The 22,712-nt window shown below is 41.1% G+C and overlaps 1 protein-coding gene across 3 annotated transcripts in view; it reads right to left on the reverse strand.

Moving 5' to 3' along the window:
- The window catches only part of DOCK10 (dedicator of cytokinesis 10), a 256,600-nt gene that overhangs the window by 185,601 nt on the left and 48,287 nt on the right, over window positions 1-22,712 (reverse strand). For 2 of the 3 annotated variants that reach the window (XM_054505990.2, XM_045867857.3), the window contains exon 1: window positions 11,184-11,394. The exons of the other annotated variant lie outside the window; for it this stretch is intronic. In XM_054505990.2, coding sequence (XP_054361965.2) covers window positions 11,184-11,345 — 162 coding nt within the window. In that variant the 5' untranslated portion in view covers window positions 11,346-11,394. Of the gene's footprint in view, window positions 1-11,183; window positions 11,395-22,712 lie in introns of those variants that run through there. 3 annotated transcript variants of the gene reach the window in all.

Consider the following 22,712-nt stretch of genomic DNA (forward strand, 5'->3'; position numbering starts at 1 on the left):
CTCGGCGGGGAGTCTGCTTCTCCCTCTGACCCTCCCCCCTCTCATGCTCTCTCTATCTCATTCTCTCTCTCAAATAAATAAATAAAATCTTAAAAAAAATAAATAAAGTGTTGATGATTTTTTAGTAACATGAAACACATCTGTAGTGAAATATACCTTCCCCAATAACAGATCAGAAAAGCACCTGAAGGATAGCTTAGGTGATTCCAAAGGTGCTTACTGTTTTGTGATGAACTCATGCACAGTTTATATTCTTTTTGTGTTAGATGTGCCAAAAAAGACATACTTGTGATCAGACTCTCTATTCCTCACTTCTTTGCAAATGAGTCTCCAGGGCTGTTGGTCGAGGCAACATGTGTAGAAGTGTTCATTGGTTCATTTGCCTGTCCGTCCAAACCAAAGCCTCCCCTGCCTCTTACGTCAGACCCTGAGGATGATTCTGCCCCAGTTCCATCAGTTATAGACCTGTAGCGCTCTATTCAATAATCTCATAGCTAAAAGAATGACATGGTTATATACAATCTTTAACTCAAAACCCATTGACATTCTTTTTCAACAGCATGGGCAAAAATGGGACAAAATGTGGTAGCTATGAAGAACAGAGAGATTTAAAGAAATAAAAACTAGAGTACAAAAGTGACACAGATGGAAATGCCCCCTTGTTTTAGAATACAAAAGCAGGCTCGTTTTAAAGCAGTCCTTACAAAAAGGCCTCTTAACGACCCAGTGCTACTTCGATTTGAAAGAGGAAAAAAAAAAACCAAAAACGCATTTCACACTTCATTTCTCTCCCTGCTTAGCAAGCCTCTTCCTCACTTATGTCTCTCGTTGTCTTTGATCCCATCTCTACATTTTGGTCCACTTATTTCTTCCAAGGGTTTTCATTTGGAGAATGTCTTGGTTCCCCAGCTTTTTCCACTGAGTCCCCTTTTTGAATAACTTTTGTTAACTTGATAAGTCTCTTATTATAGCTTCCTTATGGGTGGAGAAGTGAGGAACCATCATGCATACCAAAATGTCTCCTTAGAATGAACACAAAATAATGAACAGGGTATGTTTTCACGTACAGAAGTCATTAATTTCTATGAGGCAGTGGGCAGTAGATATTTTGCTCATTTTAGACATGAGAAAGAGGCACATTGCCTTAGCGTAGCAGGCATTACTCCGAGTGCTTTTCCTTACTGCTCATTTAGGTCAACAGCCCTGTGAGGAATTACTACCATCCTACAGGGCAGGGCACTGAGGTTCAAAGAATGCAAGGAATTCTCCCATAGTCCCAGCTTTTTCAAATGACACAAGTCCGACACCGAAACCCATGTTAACGATTCTGTTTCTGTTAGAGCATAGCATTTGGGAGTCAGAAATATATTTCTGTTCCCGACATAGAACTCAGTAAACTCTTTAATATGAAGAGATTACACAAAAGTCATTTGCCCCCACCCCTTTTTTTTTACCCTGGACCCACAGAGTTATATTCCATGTCTCTCTGCAGCATCTGTTCTTACTGGTTTTACTCTACAGATTAACTGGAACTCCTTCTCTTTGTATTTAATCCTTAAAGAAAAATAAAGAGACCAGTTTAGAGCAAGAGTCCCTTATTTATAGAATGGCAGAATTGGCTTTTATCCCTGTAGAGATTTATTGCTCTAAAATAATCAGAAAAAAATCAGAAACTGGATAAGATTTGCTCTACTACTAATGTTAGTATTTTGCAGTTAGCATATATGTGGTTTCACCTGAAATTGTGCATATACTCTGGAACTACATCATTTTAGGATTATGAGGAGGGAATAGTATAGCGTTAAAAAGACTGTGTGTCTCTCATTTTGAGACCCAGGCAAGTGTCCTTGTTCTGCCACCATCTCTTATAAAAGTCAGAGATGTCAATTTGTCTCTTTGGCCCTGAGTTTCACCTTTCAAGTGAAGCAAGAATTCTATGATCCCCAATTCCTAATATTTCATTTCTCTATATAATCTATATGGAAAACCCTGGATTTTCAAGACAAGAGTTTGCAGTATTGGACACTGAGCAGAAGAATGTCCTGGCACGTGATCCCAGACCTGAGTCAACAGAGACATGAGGGCAGGCAGGTTCAGTGGGAAAGGTGAGCAAGGCCAGGCTGCTGGAGAGGAGAGGAGGGTGGGGATGGAGAGGTGAGTATGTCTGGGCTGCAGGGAAGTTATAGGTTTCACAAGAGCCACACTGGGCTGGTCCCTGACTCCTTCTCTAGCCTGGGTAGTCTTTTCACTTTTATTTTTTGTATTTTTGTTTGTTTGATTCATTTGCCAATTTGATCAGGATGACATTTATGCCCATTGACATAAATGACATGGTTATATACAATCTTTAACTCAAAACCCATCGACATTTTTTTTCAACAGCATGGGCAAAAATGGGACAAAATGTGGGAAGGGAAAAAAAAATCATTTTTAACTCACCTCAAATTTTCATATGAATGGGATACCTTGGTCTCCACTGCCCCTCCTTACATGTTTTGAAGAAATTAAATGATTTATTTTGTGTAGTTTAGTGTTGTTTTAATCAAAGAAAGAAACACCCATGGAAAGGCAATGGAGCATACACTGATAAAGTCGGGCAGAATCTTGCACCACTCATCACTCTGGTGTTTCAAGAGAGGCAGGTGGCGTAATGGCTACAGGCAATGGCTCTGGGTTCAAATCCCAGTTCAAGTCCTTACTGAATGGGTGACCTTGGGCAAGGTCAACCATTGCTCTACCTGCACCTTTTAAGGCAGCAGCTGCTAGCCATGGGTGGCTACTGGGTGCTTGAAATGGGGTTAGTGTGATTGAAGAAGTGAATTTTTTTTAAAGGTTTATTTATTTATTTGGCAGAGAGAGACACAGCAAGACAGAAACACAAGCAGGGGGAGTGGGAGAGGGAGAAGCAGGCTTCCCGCCGAGCAGGGAGCCCGATGTGGGACTCGATCTCAGGACCCTGGGATCATGACCTGAGCAGAAGGCAATGCTTAACGACTCTGCCATCCAGGCGCCCTGAAGAAGTGAATTTTTAATGATAGTTAATTTTAATTAATTTTGATTTAACTCTAAGAAATGTTGCTCTCTGTCCAGTCATTTGAAAATGTCCAACTAACTTTGAAATAACTGCGATATGTGAATTTACTCTTTCAACTAGTAAATTTTATGAAATCTAAATACCGAACAAGTACTTGGGATAAATATTTAGCATCCAAATTGAAATGTGTTGTAAGCAATAATACATACTGAATTTTGAAGACTTGGTATAAAAAAACAATATAAAATATCTCACTGATAATTTTTATTGATTATATATCAAAATAATAATAGTTTGGACATATTGAGTTAAATAAAATGTAGTATTAGTTTTTCTCTTTTTTTTTACTTTTTAAAATACAGCTCCTAGGAAATTTTGTATTATGTGGCTTGCATTATATTTCAGTTGTACAGAGCCACACTTTAATATCTTCCTCAATGATACAGGAATAAAAATAATTTCCTCCAGTGGTTGTTGTGGTAACAAGAAAAGATAACTGTGCAAAGTTCTTAGTGAAGTGTCTGACAAAGAGCTGGAAGTACTCGCTAAAGAGCTATTATTTTGTGAACACTATTTCTATTCCTATTTTCTCTGACATAGAAAGGAGAATTTGATGATATTCTGTGGGATATTCAATCTGTTCCCCTAAAGTGCACAAAAGCAAAGAAGACCACTGAGAACACAGAAGTACCAATGGCAGCGTTGCTGATAATTTACCAAATAAATCCATATTTTGTTTCCAATTGCTGAATTCCTACTTTGTAAGCTTTATGACCCATGAGATATGGCTTACATGCATTCATTCACTCATCAAACCTTTCCCTGAGTATCTATTTCTAGAAGAATTGAGCTTCCATAATTCGGAATTATTAAGTTTCTTAACTGTTATAAATCTGTAACAAAAAATCTACTGACATCTAAAAATGTTGAAATAACTTTAAAATGACAAATAAGAAAACTAATACTACTACACTAACTTGAATTTAAATAAAATCTTGAAAGAAAAAAATTGACAAAGAAGATACAGGCTTCTGCATTTCCAATTTTCCCTACTGAACTTAAAATTCATTCTCTTTCTCTCTCAGTAACACCTCATCTTTTCCTTTTCTTTATTATTATAGTGATTTTAAATTCTAATCATTTCTTTTAAGATCTTGTATTTTTTTTGTTCCTTATCATTTTTAAATGTGGCATAATTTGGAGAACGGGAAAGATGCAATATTCCTTTATAAAGGATGAAAGGGAAAATAAAAAAAAACTCAAAGTTAAATGTCAGAAGAGTAGCCATTGGTCGATAACACAGAAGAAAATCTCAAACACACACAAACATTCTTCAAATCATCTATTTGTGTGAATAGTCTACTCAGTAAGTATTGCAGTGTTCCAGGAAATAAGCTAACCTTAAATTTCCATTTCCCTACATTCTATGAAGAACAGATTAGCTTTCCTTCGAGCAGTTTAATTCCTTTTCCTAAAATAACTCCTTGGAGTATATTACATTTGTGAACTTTCCTTTGTTTCAAAAAGACAATAAAGGAAATCGTAACAGCTAAAATGTAGTGACTTCTTACCAGGTTCCAGGAGCTATTACAGGTCCTTTTCTTGTATTCATTCATGGGATTCTTAAAATAATCTTATGAGATACTATGATAAGCAGAATTATAGCCCCCTGCAAGGGTGTCCATGTCCAAAGCCCCAGAACGTAGGAATCTGTTATTTACATGGCAGGAAGGGAAATAAGGCTGCAGATGGAATTAAGGGTGCTAATCCGCTGGCCTTGAGATGGACAGAGTATCTTGGATAGTCCAGGTGGGTCCAGTGTAACCCTGGGATCCTTTGGAAGTGAAAAAGGGAGGTAGGAGAGTCCGGGTCGGAGTCAGAGAGATGTCTGAAGACACCATGCTGATGCTCGTTTTGAAAATGGAATAGGGCCAAAAACCAAAAGGCAAAAAAAACGTTAACAATAAAACCCTAAACAGATCCTCCCCTAGAGTCTCCAGAAAGGCAAGCAGCCCTGCCAGTTTCAGCCAGATAAGACCCATTTTGGATTTCTGACTTCCAGCACTGTAAGATATGAATGTGTGTTGCTTTGAGCTACTAAGTTTGTGGTAATTTGTTACAGCAGGAATAGGAAACTGGCAGAGATTGGTACCCTCTTTACTCCCATTTTATGGAAAGCCAAGGCATAGAGAATTTATTTATTTTTTTAAAAGATTTTATTTATTTATTTGTCAGAGAGAGGGGGAGAAAGTACAAGCAGGGGGAGTGGCAGCCAGAGGGAGAGGGAGAAGCAGATCCCCTCTGAGCAAGGAGCCCGATGCAGGACTCGAAGATCCCAGGACCCCGGGATCATGACCTGTGCTGAAGGCAGACTCTTAACTGACTGAGCCACCTAGGCATCCCAGGCATAGAGAATTTAAATAACGATCCAGAGATCACACAGCAAGCAAATGCACTCTGCCTCTTAACCCCTGGCAAGAAAATAAAAGTCAAGGTTACACATGGCATCCTCTCTCTCTTCTTAGCATCTCTTCACTCCCCAGGTCCAAGCTCCATTGCTACTTCCTTATGGGAAACCTTCCTTGACTGTGTTGATGAGGTTGGTTGCTCAAAGGATACAGTGGTGAGGTAGAACCCAACTCTCATTATTATTATCTTATTATGGTTACAGTTTAACATTTGTTCCAGTCCTTTCTGTCTCTGTCAGCAAACTATAAGCTCCGGGAGAGCAGAGTAGCACCCGTCAGATGCAAGGGCCAGGGGTCCCTCAGTTGTCTACTGAATTTCCATGTAACCACGACAGACTCACCTGAGCATACTGAATTTGTTGAACGTGGTCTTAAAGAATGAAATACGTTCCAGCAGGATAAAGTAGATTATTGGAAATGAACTTCAAAATCCTAAACTTTTGCCCCTAAGTGAAAAATCAGCTCTGTGAAAATAAAATCTGAGAGACTAAAACGACAATCCCGAAGAAATTTGTTGAAGCATGGGAAAATGCTGTATTCATCATTGGTTGGCCAAAAGATGTATTTTGTCCTTAACTGTATTACTCAGTTTTCACAAGATTTCATTATATCAAAGCCTGGTACTTGGGGATAAGCTTTAAATGTACTCTTCTGGAAAGCAAAGAAACAAACAAAAACAAGTATAACCAGGTTTTTATATATTCGATGATTTTTAAAAGTTTAGGGACTTTTTATGACTGCTGATTTGTTGAGTCTATGCTTTTTCTAGTCATATACCTATGTATTCCTCCTTGATAATAGAATCTTTTTAATCTTCAAACTATGGCCTCTCCCAAAACACTCATCTCCACTAAGAATATAATTTTCTCTATATTTTTAATATATATTTATTTTTTTTCTATGTCTATATAGTCGAATTTGCTAATTGTTTTTGGTGAAAGTTTCTGCGTACCCCACCACACCTGGTTTTCTGCTTTTCTTTACCATTGTGGTGGCTTTAAATTTTAAACATTACTTTTTAGATTCCATACATTTTTTTCTTTGTTCCTTATTCCTTTGTTCTAAATTTATATCATTCAGAGAACTAGAAAGATGCACGATCCTTTGGATGAGCTCTGATACCAGATGTAATCTGAATTTAGTAAGCCTTGGCCTCAAAGATTCGTGTTGCTAATTGCTAAGCCTCTGATCACATTCAATTAATTCTTATACCCATGGAGAAACCATTCAATTCATTTGTCCATCTTCTGCACCTTTGAAATTCAGCTCAAAACTAGTTCACAAAGAATAATAATTGCTAAAGATTCTCTGTGCTTTTAAGCTCCACATTACACCATCCATGCAAGCCTTTTAAAATCACACTCCATTACACAAGCTTCCTTTCCCCAGGGAATCTTATATTAGTATATTCAAGATTCAACCCCACTAAAATGAAATAAGAACATTAATTCAGGATTAAAGGGTTTGGAAGTTGTTTCTTCCTCATGTATCCTTTCAAAAAGATGACGCTGGGCAAACATGTTAAAATCCCTTTGGTAATAAAGTTTTATTAAACTAGTACATTTATTATAGAATAAGAAGAGAGATAATTTTATTTCCTTGGAAATAGTTCCCATAGTATATTTCTCTCTGGTCCTGACTTTATTCATAGGACCCTTGTTGGTGTCTTTCTTCTGGCCACACCCACCCACTCTCTTCTGGCCACTGTACCATTGGGGTGGATATGGAACGAATAAAGCAGACATAGTTACTACCTATATGGGGTTTCCTGTCTACCAGTGAGATAAGAAAAATACATGAATAGTAAATAAAAATAAATAATTAAGAGTTCAATGAATAGCTCAAGATATGATTAACTGCAAATACACACTGTAGATATTACAGAAAACTAGAAAAGAGATCATTTATTCATTCATCAATCATTTAATTGGTATTTATGTTGTGTCAGGCATTATGTCTCTTCTGTAGACTGTTCCTCAGAACTCAGATTTGTATATCCAATTTTCGATCTGAAATCTCCATATATGGACCTGACAGGCATTTCAAACTTAACATGTCTTACAGTGAACTTAGATTCTCTTGCCAAATCTTCTCTTGCAGTCTTCCCTAATCTGAATGGCAACTCAGTCCTCTGGTGGTAAAGGCCAAAAAACAAACAAACCCAAACCCAAACCAAAATATCTCACATTCATCCCTGAGTCCTCTCTTTCTCTCATACTTTATGTTGAATTTGTAAACAAACCCTACTGGCCTTACTTTTGAAATGTATTTGACTCCAACCACTTCTCACAACCTCAGCAACTACCATTCAGGCTTTTGCTGGGATCACTGTGATAGCTTCAGGATTAATGGTCACCCTGGTTCAACCCTGGACCTTCTGCAGCCATAGATCCTGTCACTCTCCCAATCAAGACCCTCCAATTTAATGAGCTTACAGCTAAGAGAGCACTTACTATCTGCCAGGCACTGGTCTAAGCTCTTTGCAAGTATTACTGAATTCTCACAAGAACTTTACACTGCATGTACCATTACTCTCTGTGTTTTATCAGTGGAGAAACAAAGTCACAGGGAGGACAAGTCATTTGTCAAGATCACATAGCTGGCATGTAGCAGAGACAGGGCTCAAATCCTGACATTCCAGCTCCACAACCCAGGCTCTTGGCTTCTGGGCCTCCTCCCTCCAGTGACTTCCCTTCACACTCTTGGGAAAAGTTCCCTCCAAGTCTTCATGATGGCCTTCATGATCTGTCCCCCATTACCTCAATGACCTCACTTTCTACTACCTCTCTTTGGCTCGCTTGGCCCCACTGGCTTCTTCCCTATGCCTCAGACACCCTTAGCTTCTTCCCAGATTAGCAACTTCCGTCCTGGCTGGTCCTTCTGCTTGAGACATTTTCCCACAGACAGTGGCATGATTCACTTCCTTACCTACTTTGGGTCTTTCCCTAAATGTCACTTTTTCAGTTATTGAATATTCCCCTTAGTGAACATCTTAACTAATATATCTAGATGTGATTCTAAACACTTAAAATATATTTTACTTCATTAAACCCTCAAAACAGCTTTGGGTTGATGGAACTATTACCCTCATCGTACAGATGAGAAAAAGAGAAATGTTAAATAGTGTGGGGAAGCTCACATATCTGATAAGTGATGAAGCCAAGATTCCATCCTAGAGGCTCTAGCTCCCAAGTCTGTAATCTTTCTCTCTCTCTCTCTCTCTCTCTCCCTCCCTCCCTATGCCCACCCATGACTCAGACATGCGTGTGCATGCACACACGCACACAAGCAACATACAAATTTGGTGTCTAACAGGTGATAGAAAAATGAGAGAGAAAAAAAATCAGTTTGTTCAGAAGCTTTGAGCCAGAATAAGAAGATGATTAGCCTATCAGTATATAGGACAAGAGGTAGAGAGTGTAGATGATCAGTTTCCTGAGCCATGTTTCTCTGGGTGTCAACCACGGGGCTCCTGCATCAGAAGTACCTGGAGGTGTTTGCTAAGAATGCAGATGTCCAGGCTGTACTCCATACCTTTGTATATAGAATTTTTGGGTCCAGGAGCCCAAGGATTGGTTCATATATAAGAATTCCTAGGTGATTTTAAAACACATTAAAGTTTTTGAACTACTATCTTTAAAGATAAGGAATAATTTCATTGACTTAAATTTGTACACTAAACATCACAACACTAATATGGCATTTCCATAACAACAAGATTTGGAAAATGTACTATCAACGTAAAACTCTGCAACTCAGGACAGGGATCTTTGATGGGTTTGTTCATGGGAGGATTCCAAATGTCTAGAACAGGGGCTGGTCCATAGTAGGCCACCAATAAATAGCTATTGAATGAGTGAATTTGGAGTGGCCCAGAGGAAACTCTTAAGATTCACAATGATCCTGTATGAGCATATTTTACTGGTGGTCGGAGATTTCCATCAGACTTCTCATAAAAATTCAGTTTTATCCTTATTTCCTTAGAGGTATGAACAGAATGGAAATTATACTGCCTTTTGTAATCCTTGATCTAAATGTGACTTGAGGGTCTGGCATTTAGCAGCTGTGTGATGTGAATAAGATATTCAATCTTTCTTTTTTTTTTTTTTAAAGATTTTATTTATTTATTTGAGAAAGTCAGAGATAGTGACAGAGAGCATGAGTGGGGAGGAGAGGGAGAAGCAGGCTCCCCGCCGAGCAGGGAGCCCAATGCGGGGCTCGATCCCAGGACCCTGGGATCATGACCTGAGCCGAAGGCAGACGTTTAACCGACTGAGCCACCCAGGTGCCCCGATATTCAATCTTTCTGAAGCCATTTTCTTTACCAGTAAATTCATCCTCATTCCATTTAATGTCCATAAAAGTATTATATAAATTAAAGAGATCCTTGAAAAAATAAGGCATTGTTATCTTTTTTTTTTCCTTCAAATTTCCACCTGCCAAATTTTATAGTCTAAGTGGTAAAATTAGTGGAGGGGGGCAGGCTGTTTGATGATTGAGATGGCATAGCAAAACACGTAGCTGTAGAATGTTACTGTCATTAATGAGAGTTAAACTTGGGGGGAAAAGTCTCAAATTCTTTTAAATTTAATTTGTGAAAAACTTACGGGAATAATAAGTATGAAATGATTCCCACCTAGTATTTCCTCCTAGAGAAAATCAGAGCCCAATAGTTCAAGAACAGTATTGCCTTTTGAAAATCAAATATTGATTTGTTGAAGAAGCTGCCACAGAATGGTATAGCTTATATTCTGTCACTCAGAGGCACAGCACAAACCAAATGACTTTCATTTAAAAACTTTGAGTGTAACAGGTACTTCTCATTCATTATTTACTATCTCCTTGATAGCTGAATGCTGAAATCTAAGAGGAAAAAGTCGATTGTGCTGAAACCATGCAATGTCTCCCCAATTTTTGAAACTTTAACACACCACCTCCATCCAAACATGGGATTTCAGTGACTAAGCAGATCTTTCCCTGAATCTCAAGTAAGAAAAGATGCTACCCTCTACTTAATTCTTGCTGATAAAATAGGTGCACAAAGAAGGAATAACATTGTCTCGTATAACTAAAGCACAGACAGAAATGTAATTTGACAAATGGCAAGAAACAACACCGAAGCAAGCACAACATTCTAATCAATACGCCATGCATTCCACAAAATTCTCAGAAACTTTATTCTGATCCTATGCCTAAGTTAAGCATTTTGTAAAGGCATTTCCATTTCTGGGTCATAAATGAAAGCTCCAAATACCTTGAAGTTAGGCATTTATCTACTGACCTCTGCACAACTGGATTGGTTACATGTGATCTAAAACTATGTTGGGGGCTCTTCTTTCAAATTAGAGTTACAAAATAAAATCCACTGAATTAGACCAAACCTCCCAAGTTTTCTCTTTTTCTCTGCACAAAAGCGAGTAACAGCACACAAAATGTTAGGCAGAAGAGAATTTCTAATAGACCAATAAACTGCACATTTCGTGACAGATCTAAAAGAAAGATAATCAGCTCTGAATGACAGAAGTAGTTTTAAAGATTTTCCCCACGTTGTAAAGCACGGTAGTAAACTCTAGGTCACACATTTCTTTATTGCAAGCCGAACACCCCAAACCCTAAATTGCAACCTCATCTCTATCGTAACAGTTCCATCCACCGAGGCTGCTTTGCCACAAGTACTATACCGTGAGGATGAGGGTTCTGGGTCTACTCATTTCATCGTCACTCTCCAGAGGCAAAATTTCGTGGGATGGTTCCTCTTGGCGTCGTCTACAAATGTGTGGACAGCTCCTCTGGACCACAGAGCGAAAAGCTTGAAGCAGAACAATGCTGGCAGTGCAGCCCATTGCTGCATCCTGGAGCCTACAAAATAACTTCTATGTTGATGCTATGTTTGAAAAACAGTGGCTCCTTGTCCCTGAAAACAGCCTACATTGCAGCTGTAGCCAGCTCACGCTCCAATCACTTCCTTGAGCTCTGATCATCTGATCGCCGCCAAATAGCTTGGATGCGGAGATGGGAAAGATTTGATCCACTGAAACTGAACACGCTCAGGAATATTAGAGCATTTCGCCGGGAGAGTTATTTCTCAATTCATTTCAAGAACAGGTTTCCTGTTCATTACAATGATTCTCTCCAATTTCAGTTTCAGAGGTCTCAGTAAATATATCTTTTTCACTCAGACACTCAAATAAATCACTCTTTTTCAGATAAACAACTGAAAATCTAACTCTACATTGACATTTTTCCAAGGCAAATGAGTGTCCCATAAAGAGTGAAAATGGTTTTCTTTTTAAGTGTAAGCACTTCTGCAAGGAAATTTTTGCTAGACACCTCACGAAGTGATTGGGATTTTACTTTTCATAGCTCCTAAGTTCCAGAAATGAAATTGGCTCATCCAAAATGCAGAGCCCCCTGAGCCAAAACGACTTATCAAAAGCATGCATGCATTAGCCAAGCCCACGTGAGTGACACCAGGGTTGCCCCTGCGAGTCCCTTTCAATAGTATGGTTGTTCTGTTCCCACACACGCAGTTCTGCAGCCTAATACATTTTTATATTTACATAGGCGGCTTGTGGGGCTGAAAATATCTCTATCACTGAGGTCACTTGGCGAGTTCTGCCAAGCTGACCTCTTAGAAGAGGCAGCTGTAAAGCATTTTCACATCCTATCAATAAGAATTCAAGGCTTCAGGAAGGACTTGGAGGTCTTCGGTAGTTAAGAGTCCAGTATTCCCTGACTCCTGCGAGACTAGTCACTTAGGAGGGAACCAAAGAGATGCTTAGAAATCACGTGACCTGCTTGGACAGGCTTCAGGATCTAATGGTATACTGTAAGAGAATAGGGCAACAGGGGATGCTTGTGCTAAAAATATCTCACAGCAAATGGATATTGCTTACAAATGAGGAAAGTATGAAATCTCCAGTACGATTTTCAATGTCGGGCTCTTTCTGTCAAGCTAATCCTTCTAGTGTAACTCTTAGGGACTCAAAGTAAAAATGTTTTCTTTGGTTTCTGGGCTCCTCAGTGCAAAGGGTGCTTGCAGGGAGTTTGCAGTAGGTTTGTTTTGCTGTGAGGTGTGGCCCCTCCAGCTCCAGTGAAGTCGCTTTCACAGAAGCATCTCTCACGATGCTCAATTAGGCATTAATTGCGCAGTAAACTGTCACAACACAGCATTATTTAATTGGTATGTTTGCCAGAGAAGTAAAACATTTTTTTTTTTCTTTTAAGAGGTACTGGCTGCCAGTAGTTTTTCATCTCCCTCTGTTTTGAGCAAACATATTTTAGTGCTGCTGGAAAAAGAAGAAAAAAATGCTAATGGTGCTGGCAAGTTCCCTAACCCCTCCAGACCTTTGTCAGAGTGCCTGGCTGCTAATCTAAACCATTTTTACTCCAAACAACTGGGACATTTATTGAAGAGAAGCTACAATGTAGCCTGTCTGGCTTGTGTGCACTGAAAAAAGAAATTATATATAGTGTCCACCAGAGACAAAGTGGGAAGTGGGCTTCCATGATTGTGAATGTGCCTTTTCCAATATTATGTGATTGCTTCTCCAGGTTCCTAGTGTTCCTGTGCATCCCCCCCGACCTCCCACACCCATGACATGGGACTCTCCAGTTGTTCCCGTAGGTTCTGGTCATCTGCTCAGGAACAAACAGGTCGGATGCAGCAAGGTACTGACTGGAGGTCCCTAAATATTCCACCAGCTTCAGTCAGCAGTGGGAATGGGATCCTCTGTAGGACACCATGGGCTTGGCAGGGACGGGGCAGGCTACATCCCAGACTCCTATCCAGGCACCTCTCTCTTAGTCTGGCTCAACTTGGGGGTGGCTTTTGGAGTCAGATGTTTTGGCAGATGCCGAAGTCTTTGGGGAAAGAAATGAGATGCTTTCTAGCTATTAGAGTCCTGTTTTCATCGATCCCCTTGTTGCCTTTGAGGGACTCACCCCTATTATTGATGGACTGCTGTGGGGCTTTCAATCTTTTCTGTTTTGCTTTGTCTTTCAGCTTCCATCATCAGGGAAAGGGAACCTCCAAAAATTAGTTTCTTGGGAATTCAATACACACTACAGTTACCCAAACGACAAGGGGCCATCAGGACAAAAAACAAGGAATAACAATTAGACCTATAAGCCCAACTTTTCTTATGAAACATTTTAAATGTGTAGCAAAGTTGCCAGAAAGGGGCTGAATTCTGATTTCCAAGGTTTACATAATAAATTAAGTTGGGGGTGGGGTGGGCTGGGAGGAGATAAAAATGAGTCTGAAGACTGGACTCTTTCCCTCTTATATTCAGCATACATGTTTATACACAGGAAACACATATTTTTAAAGATTTATTTATTTGAGAGAGAGAGCATGCACCCATGCCTGTGAGTGGGGAGAGGGGCAGAAGGGGAGGGACAAGCCGACTCCGTGCTGAGCAGGGAGACCAGATGAAGGCTCCATCTCAGGACCCTGAGGTCATGACCTGAGCCCAAATCAAGAGTCTGACATTTAACCGACTGAGCCACACAGGAAATATTTAAAAATAAGGTGGAAATCCTTTACAGATTTCTGTTATTTTCATTTGAAGTATTAATAAGACATATCATTAATTTGGCTTTCAAGCATCGAATGTGCATAGCCTCTCACTAGTCAATAACTTTTTGAGACTCTCTTTGGTCTCGTCTACCTCTTTCTCCTAACTGGGTTTTATTTTATGATTCACCAAGATGTTTATTAAATATAAAATGCTGAAAGCAAGATTTTTAACTTATTGTCCTAGATAAGGACATAATGTCACTAACGTCTGTAAGACTAAATTTTCCAAAGAAGTGGTGGGAACTAGATTTCACTGAGTTATTAAATGCACACACACACATAAAACATCATATATATATATATATGTGTGTGTGTGTGTGTATATATATATATACACACACTTATGGTGTTTTATATACGTGTTGATTCATTCAGCATTCATGAAATCTTAAATGTATGTATAGTGCAAAGCTTTCTTGCTTCAAAGCAGAGATGACCATGTAGCTTAGCTATGAAATAGCCTTAGTGTAGACAGGAAGTGGAAGGGGGAGATTATTGATAACTTGAGGTCATACCTGATAGAAAGTTAAATGTAGGAAGAAAAAGTAAGTAGCTTTGGAGAGTAAATGATGTGTGTGTGTGTGTGTGTGTGTGTGTGTGAGAGAGAGAGAGAAAGAGAGAGAGAGAGAGAGAGGAGAGAACCAAAAGGAGGAATGAATGAAGGAGCAGAAGTAAAAACAGTTCCCGAATATCCCTGAACACTAGGCTCACTCTTGCTCTTGTCTGGGAGAGCTGCTCACCTAGTCACACGTCTCTTTTTAAAAAGTCCTGAAAAATGAATTTCATTTTTAGAGCTATTTTTGAAAATCCTTTGGACTACGAATCATCTGATTCTAGATGTTGCTATTTCTGCCATTGGAAGAAAACATCCAAAGATCTTTTGACAACGGGAAAGGAAAATCCATATTTAATTTAAATAAATGATGCCTATTGAGTGTGTTGGACTGTCCCAGCTTCATTAAATTATGCAAGAGCTATATGTCTAAATGTAGTTTGAGATGTAGACCAGGTTGAATTGGACAGTGCTTAGGCAAAGCAGAGGTGAAGTGCATGTTCCTCTCCTACCCAAAATGTGCCCCGAGGCCTCTGAGTCTCCTCATGCTCAGTGATAGATCTATTTGGAGGGAGTGGTTTTCTGTCATCTTCCTGTGTCAAGTTCACTGAAAACTCTTGCTGATAATATGTTGTCATATAAAAACAAATATAAGCTCAGATGAAAATACTTTAGTTGACAAGTGAAGATCAGTCTTGCTGCTTCTTGGATACCCCTGATGCTGCCTAGCTTCGTGCTTAAAGCTGCTGGGGGTTGCTGGTCACTATTTAAAGAGGGGAATAGGGCTATGACTAGATCTCACTTATGAACAGAAATGTATGGTTGGGATTTTGAGAGTAGAAGGCCTTGTCTACAAAAACCATATTCTAACAATGACATCCCTCGTGAATTGTCATCTCTCCAGAGAAAGGTTCTCAACTCCCCACCCCAGGTTAAATTAAACCCACCCTTCTGCCTGCATCCAAACGCAAAGATTCAGAAGCCACTTAGGACCTGCTTCTCATTGCATCTGCATGTTCCAGGCCAGTAGAACCTGGTTTCCACCATATTTGGAGTCTAGGTGCCCTGATTTCAAATTAAAGAGGCTGAATGAAGTGTATCTGTGTCCTTCCCTTCTTCCCAAAGTCTAAGTGAAGTGACATTACAAGGCAGTATAAGAGGGAATATATTAATTACAAGAGCTAGAAAAAGGCAAGCTACTCTCATCAGTAGATGAGAGTTTTCTGGAAATATTTCTGAAAGATTAAAAGTGAATGTGATCATATCGGTCAGTAACTAAAAATGAAGGATTAGCAACAACTTAGACATCAGGAGGATGCTATGGAAAGAGGAGCTAGTGTTCTGGGCGGAGCTCAAGAGGGGCTCTAACCTTGAGGAAAGGAAGCACTGGATGTGAGGAAATCATGAATCCCCATCCCACCCATCCCGGCACGAACAGAACACAGGACCATTCGACCACAGCTCTCTGAAGAAGGGCAAATGATGCCTGAATACCCAGCACAGGTGTTAGCACCCAGAGAAACACCCTCACTACTTTGGCGTGGGCTGGTGAAGGCGGGGCGCGTGTCCAGTCTGCCTGCCTGGTTCACACGCCCCCAAGGAAAGCCTGCCCTCCACGCACCTGTCAACCTAAGAGCTCATCAGTCAGTGGTCAGTCTGATCAAGTGAAGAGGAGGACCTTAAATGCTCTTCCTCCCCTGCCCCCACAACCAGAAAGCAGAGCACTCTGGCCACCCCAACTAAGTAGATCCCTTCTTATATTTGGGTTTCTAGAGAACCTGCCAGTGCCATACTGAGCAACATGCTCTAATGGTCCTCATCCTGGTGGCAGCCAGTGCAAGAGGCAGCCAGGGGAGTGCAGCTGAAAGGCCCATGACGAGCTTGGGAATCAGACGGACTCCTGCTGCGGTCAAGGCTCCGCCACGTGTAAGCCGTGTGACCTTAAGCAAGCCGCTTAACCTCTCTGAGCCTCAATAGTGTCCACTATAAAGTGGAGCTAATCCTATATGCTTACACTTAACTGAGAAGATCAATACAGATCAATACAATCAATACAGATCAATACAATCAATGAGATCAATACAATCAATGAGAAGATCATTACCTGTAGTAATCATTAAGGGGACAGGGATGATGCTGCCTCCGCTAATGGTAATAGTAGAGGCTGGGTCTTCTCCCTCTCAGCCTCTAGGCTCAGCTTAAACACAACACTGCCTTGGAGAAGCCTCCCCTGACAGCCCTGAACCTCGGTCTTTATCACTGCACCCTGTGGGTTTCCTTCCTAACACACAAGCCCACATTATATTCTGATGGGTTTAATTTTTTTAAAGATTTATTTATTTATGAGAGAGAGAGAGTGTGAGCGAGGGGAGGGGCAGAGGGAGAGGGAGAGAAGACTCCCCACTGAGCAGGGAGCCCGATGTGGGGCTCAATCCCATGACCCTGAGATCATGATCTGAGCCAAAACCAAGAGTCAGATGCTTAACTGACTGAGCCACCCAGGTGCCCCCCGATGGGTTTAATTTTTAAGTGATGTCTGCCACTCTCTGTAAGGGCTGGGGCTGTACTTACTTGGTTCACTATATGCCTGGTGCCTACCATGAAGTGAATAATAATAATGATGATGATAATGATACCAATAATAAAGCAAGCCCTTCCATAGCACTTATTACGTGCCAGGCATAGTTCTAATGAATATTTACATGTATTGTTTTATTTACACCTCACTCTAAAAGGTAATGCTCTGATCATCTGCATTTTACAGCTAAGGAAACTGAGGTACAGGCAAGTTAAGTGACTTGCTCAGAGAACCATAGCTAGTAAGTGGCAGAACTAGAATTTGAGTTTAGCCAGTCTGGCTCCGGAGTCCTAATTTTCTTTTTTTTTAAGAATTTATTTATTTGAGAGAGATAGAGTGCACACATGAGTGTGGGGGAGGGGCAGAGAGGGAGAAGCAGACTCCCCGCTGAGCAGAGTGCCTGATGTGGGGCTCAATCCCAGGACCTTGGGATCATGACCTGAGGCGAAGGCAGATGCTTAACCAACTGAGCCATCCAGGTGCCCCTCCAGAGTGAATTTTTAACCAGTCCAAATGTCCCATTTATGCCAAGTAAACCTTGTGTCTTCCAAAGGTGGAAAATACCAGAAAAATCTTTAGCACACGGCAGGGTGTAGTGAGGCAACCTTGGAAAATCCCCTTTGAGGATCGGTATGTCTCTCACAGGAAAATTTGTGATGTTTCTTTGCATGAGACTTTCAGAAAGTAGCTCGCAGTCTTAGAAGATTGTTTTGGGGTGATCGTTTAAATTGCATTTTGATGGGAATTTAAAACATTAATGAATGTAATGAATTTGATAAGAAAAAATTTTTAAAACGTATTTGTTGTATGAAATATTCATTGGCAGCAATGACTCACCTATCCAAATCGGCTGTAAAACCCTCTAGTTGGGATATGGAAACATGATTGGGTCCCTTCATAATGTCTTGATGCAATATCTATCCTTACCTGACGTAAGATGTTGGTTAGCACCGAAAAGCATCCCCCCAGAAAAGGGGCTACTTTAGGTCCAACAAGATTGAAGCCATCACCCCCAGGATGTCCTTTGTGCCTGGACATGTCAAAGCGGAAGGTGACTGTCACTTGTTCTGGAGTCGGCTGGAGGCTGACAGGCTGGATACTTTGCTGTGGCACTGGGAGTCGGCCACCTGCTGTTCTGCGTGAGCATCGGGGTGGGGGGGTGACTAGCAAGCTGGTGGGAGCAGAGCTGCCTCAAGAGCTTTGTTGCACCTTCCCCACCACCAGAGGTGATCTATGCAGACTCATGGAAAGAGCCAGGAGGCCAAGACAGGGGGTAGAAATCCCCACGTGACACTTAGGCAGTAACGCACCCTTTCCCTGAGAATTCAGTGATTCGTGGAAGCAATGAATCAGGCAATAGGTGATAAAAATCAGCTCCCCCTCCTCCTTCTCCCGCTCATCATCATCATCATCATCATCAAGTCCGAATCCTGTTGGTCTTCTCTGTAAATTTCCCAGAGGCTCACCAATTGTTCCCAAGGGAAAGTGACCCCAAAGGAGGAGAACTCCCATAGATGAAAGACAACTGCAGATGTACCCCACCCAGGCTGAGGAAAACCCGGTCAGTGGGCTTGGCCATTTTCCAGGGCAGGGATTAGTGAGAGTCTTTCTCCTTGCATCATTTCCAGACGGCTAAGTCCCCTCAGGCACATAAACTCCAATGGCTAGGAGAGAGTTAATCAGTGCTTTCTCAGCTAAAAAAGTGGCAAACACAGCCCAGTGATGTGATTGTCCCTGAGGTCTTTATCCGCTTGTATCTCGGCCTCTCCCGGTGCCCCTTCTCAAGAACTTGGGGCGTAAGTCTATGTTGATAGTGACCCTTGCCCTCTTTTTTCCCACACCTGCGATTTGTAGAGCTCACTTCTTTCAGTGTCTCGCTCTTCATTCTCACTAATTAGAGTGGCCTCCTCTTTACAGGAGGCATCTTTCCTATGTGATGACATTTATTGAGTTGTACAATTAATCCCTTGGAAACAATCGCGCCGTTTTTCCATTTTAAAAATCTGGGAACTGTTGCCAGGTCCCTCTTCATCCTCCCTTTCCTACCTTGGGCACCGGCGCAGCTCAAAGCAGATGACTTTTTGTCGCTACATTTAGATGCATCAGGAAGTGATCCTTCCAAGCTCTCTAAGGCAGCTTCTGCAGCCCACGTGGATAGTTTAAATGTTCCATTAATACCTTACCTTACATTTCTCAGGCTTTTATATTTGATTGAACTCTTCTTGGGTCAGAATAAACCATTAGTATCCTCAATAGAAGGCAGTGTAGGGCAGCGGGTAGGCAAAGGCTCAGGAAGCAGTCTGCCAAGTTCAAATCCCTGCTGAGCCACTTACGACCTTTGTGACTCTAAGCAAAATGCACAGGCTCAGTTTTGTCTTCTGTTAAATGGGTGAGTATTCATGAGGATCTAATGTCTGTGTCAGTGCTTGGCACGGTAAGAGACACATGGTAAGTCTTCAGTGCATGTCAGTTAGCTATCATTAGAAAAAAAATAGATATTCAGACATTGCTTGCTTTTTTCCCTACCCTTTCCACAAATTGTATTTTTAAAAAAATCTCCCGACTCCTTCTTGCTCAGGGACACACAGTGTTCCCTGGGCGATGGAGGAACTGGGGGTGGTGTACATGTCTCCTCTGTGCTTTGAAGTCAGCTCCCATGATAACATGAGACACATTCCCACAACCCCTTCCCAGTCCCTTTCATTGAATAAACAAATTTGAAATAATATAATAATACCTCACTTACTCAGAGGCCATTCATTTTACAACCTCAACTATTCTGATCATAACCAAGTCCCGAGAAGCAACAACAACAACAAAACTTTTGCAGTGCCAGAAAAAGATGCATCCAATTCAGGAATCCATGAAGCTTCGGGGAGCAGCCTGGAGAAGGGAGTCTTCATACATTCACCATTTACAGCCACTTTAGGCAGGACTCTAAAGAGCTCGCCAAATGAAGCTTGCAGTGGCCTTTGACCAGAAGCAATATAATTCTGACCTGCCCTGGCCCTTTGGAAATAGGGAGTAGCCACTTAGAACTGGAAGGCTGTCCCTGCTGAAGTCAGGAGTATAGACAGCTGTCTGACTTCTTCAAAGGATTGTGGTGGGCCCACCCATTAAACCAGCCCACCAGGACTCAGCCGCCAGATGGGGTTGGGGGCTTGTGTCGGGGGATAGGAACGAGGGTGTATTATTCTAGTCTGGTTTCTAGAAAGTGATTCAGAGCAATGAGCATGAACTTTGGCACTGAAGAGAACTGAGCCTGAGTTCTCTGAGCCTTATTTTTCTCAATTGTCCAGTGGAACTAAGATGACCTCTTTTGCAGAGTTATTGTAACAAAATACACAATGTATAAAATATTGGCCGGGTGGGTAGGTGGCTCAGTCGGTTAAGTGTCTGCCTTTGGCTCAGGTCATGATCCCAGGGTCCTGGGATCGAGCCCCATGTCGGGCTCCCTGCTCAGTGGGGGAGCCTGCTTCTCCCTCTGCTGCTCCCCCTATTTGTGCTCTCTTACTCTCTGTCAAATAAATAAATCTTAAAAAAAATAAAATAAAATATTGGCATAAATGGCACTTAGTCATTCTTTTGCCATTATTATTAATAAAACTAGTATGTATATTATCGTTGTTATTCTAAGAAAGTACCAATGAGGGTAAGTAACAGCCACACAAATCAAGGCTTAAGGCTAACAGAGTCACATGTAAACAGTAACTCAGATAAAGAAGAAAGACTTGGCACTAGAATGAATTGGCAAGGTCAAGAGCCAGGTGAGGCAGGAAGTATCACTTGCTCTTCTTCACCAGCCAATGAGTCCAGGGTACGTGGTTGGGCCAGATTAACTTAAAGGTATGAGCCCCCACAAAAGAAAGGGACACATGAAAGTCAGTCTGACAAATATAAAGAGAAGAAATCAATATCCACAATATCTGGGGCAAGCCATGTTGGGGGTTTTAACACCATAGAGGATGTAAATTGCATGGTGTTCAAGCTCCGACACTAATGAGTGATCACAGCAAGGATGCTGATGCATCAGGGAAAGTCAAATTATGCCCAGTGGCCACGGTTCCAGATGGAAAAGGAAGCTAAGAAACATGCTAGGTACATTTCCACCGACCACTTTCAATTTTTGAAAGTTTATGATCAAATGGGGTAAATTTGGTTATCTTCAAAAGTTAACTATGTAAAAAATATTCTCAGCTGAGGCTGAATAAATGAGCCATTAACTGTACGTTCAGTACTTGTTCTATTTTGTTTTCCATGTTCATTTTTTCCCCTTTGAATTGTGACAGGAATTAGCCACCCACATCCTAAACATTCCAAGTTAAATCTAGTTTACAATAATCACGAACCGCTTTCCAAACGTGAAAATGGCAGTATTTTAAGTCATTTGCAAATGTGCCTCCCAAATCATTTGGAAAGATGAAAAGGGTGCTGTCAACCTGAGCAAATCTCAACTCTACATTCTTCGCCAAGACTCAGGGGAACGGCCCAGTATATCATCTTAGGGTTGCTACAAAGCACCCAGTCTCAGTGTTTTGCAAGAAACAAGGATAAAGCAAGGTTTAAACCCAGCAGGAGTAGGAGGGGCAGGGCTATAGTCAAAGGATGAACGTGGTAAGATAATGTTCAGCTTCTCTTGAAACCCTAAACTGCACGATGTGGATTCTTAAAAGTTTGTGTTCCTATTATCTCCAGTTTCTGCTCCCGACAAATACGGCTACTGCAGTGCTGCCAGAGGACCCTTATAACCCGCATTCCAGCCTGATGTTGATGGGAAGCAGTGGTTGGAGGTGGTAGCTCTGATCTGACATGAATCATGACTTCACAAGTCTTGTCACCTCTCTTACTCTGGATCCGAGTGTACTTGTCAATACTCAGAGAGTTAGGACAGAGGATCCCAGGCTTCTTCTCGGTCTAGGGTCCTATGGCTTTATCTAACCACAAGACTATTAACTGATGTCTGGACTTTGGAATGGAGGGGAAGACAGCGTTGTTGCTGGTATCTTTTTTTAAATATATACCCCACCTGTATTTTTTTTAAAAGGCTATACTGTACATCATAAGCAGTGATGAAAAAGAGGTAGAAACACTCTGAAGAGTTAGAAGGGGGAGGAAAATATTGGAAACAAGGCAGGGGAAGGAGGTCCAACCAAACTCATTTCCTTTTCCTAACGGTCAAGTCATTGACAAAGAAGCCAGGAAGAATTTATCCCACAGGCTCCCTGCCCTGATCCAACCAACTGGCAGCATCGTCACCCCAGTGAGCTTGAATGGGTATGAAGCAATGCTCTATGGAGTAGGAGCAGATTGCTGGGATGGTAACCATAGGACTGATTTGGTAGTTCTTTGGAGGTATGATCATTTTGCTGTGCCACAGACCTGAATTTGTTATTACCTGGATTTGTGACCCTGAGCAAATGACCTTTTGAGCTTTGTTTCCATTTCAGTGAAATGCAGATGCTAATAATTTATTCCTACCTTATATAATGACAGAGTAA

This window comes from Mirounga angustirostris, unplaced genomic scaffold (genome assembly GCF_029215605.1).
Source record: "Mirounga angustirostris isolate CCGP_5_RB_7025 unplaced genomic scaffold, mMirAng1.0.hap1 SCAF_3, whole genome shotgun sequence".
NCBI lineage: Eukaryota > Metazoa > Chordata > Mammalia > Carnivora > Phocidae > Mirounga > Mirounga angustirostris.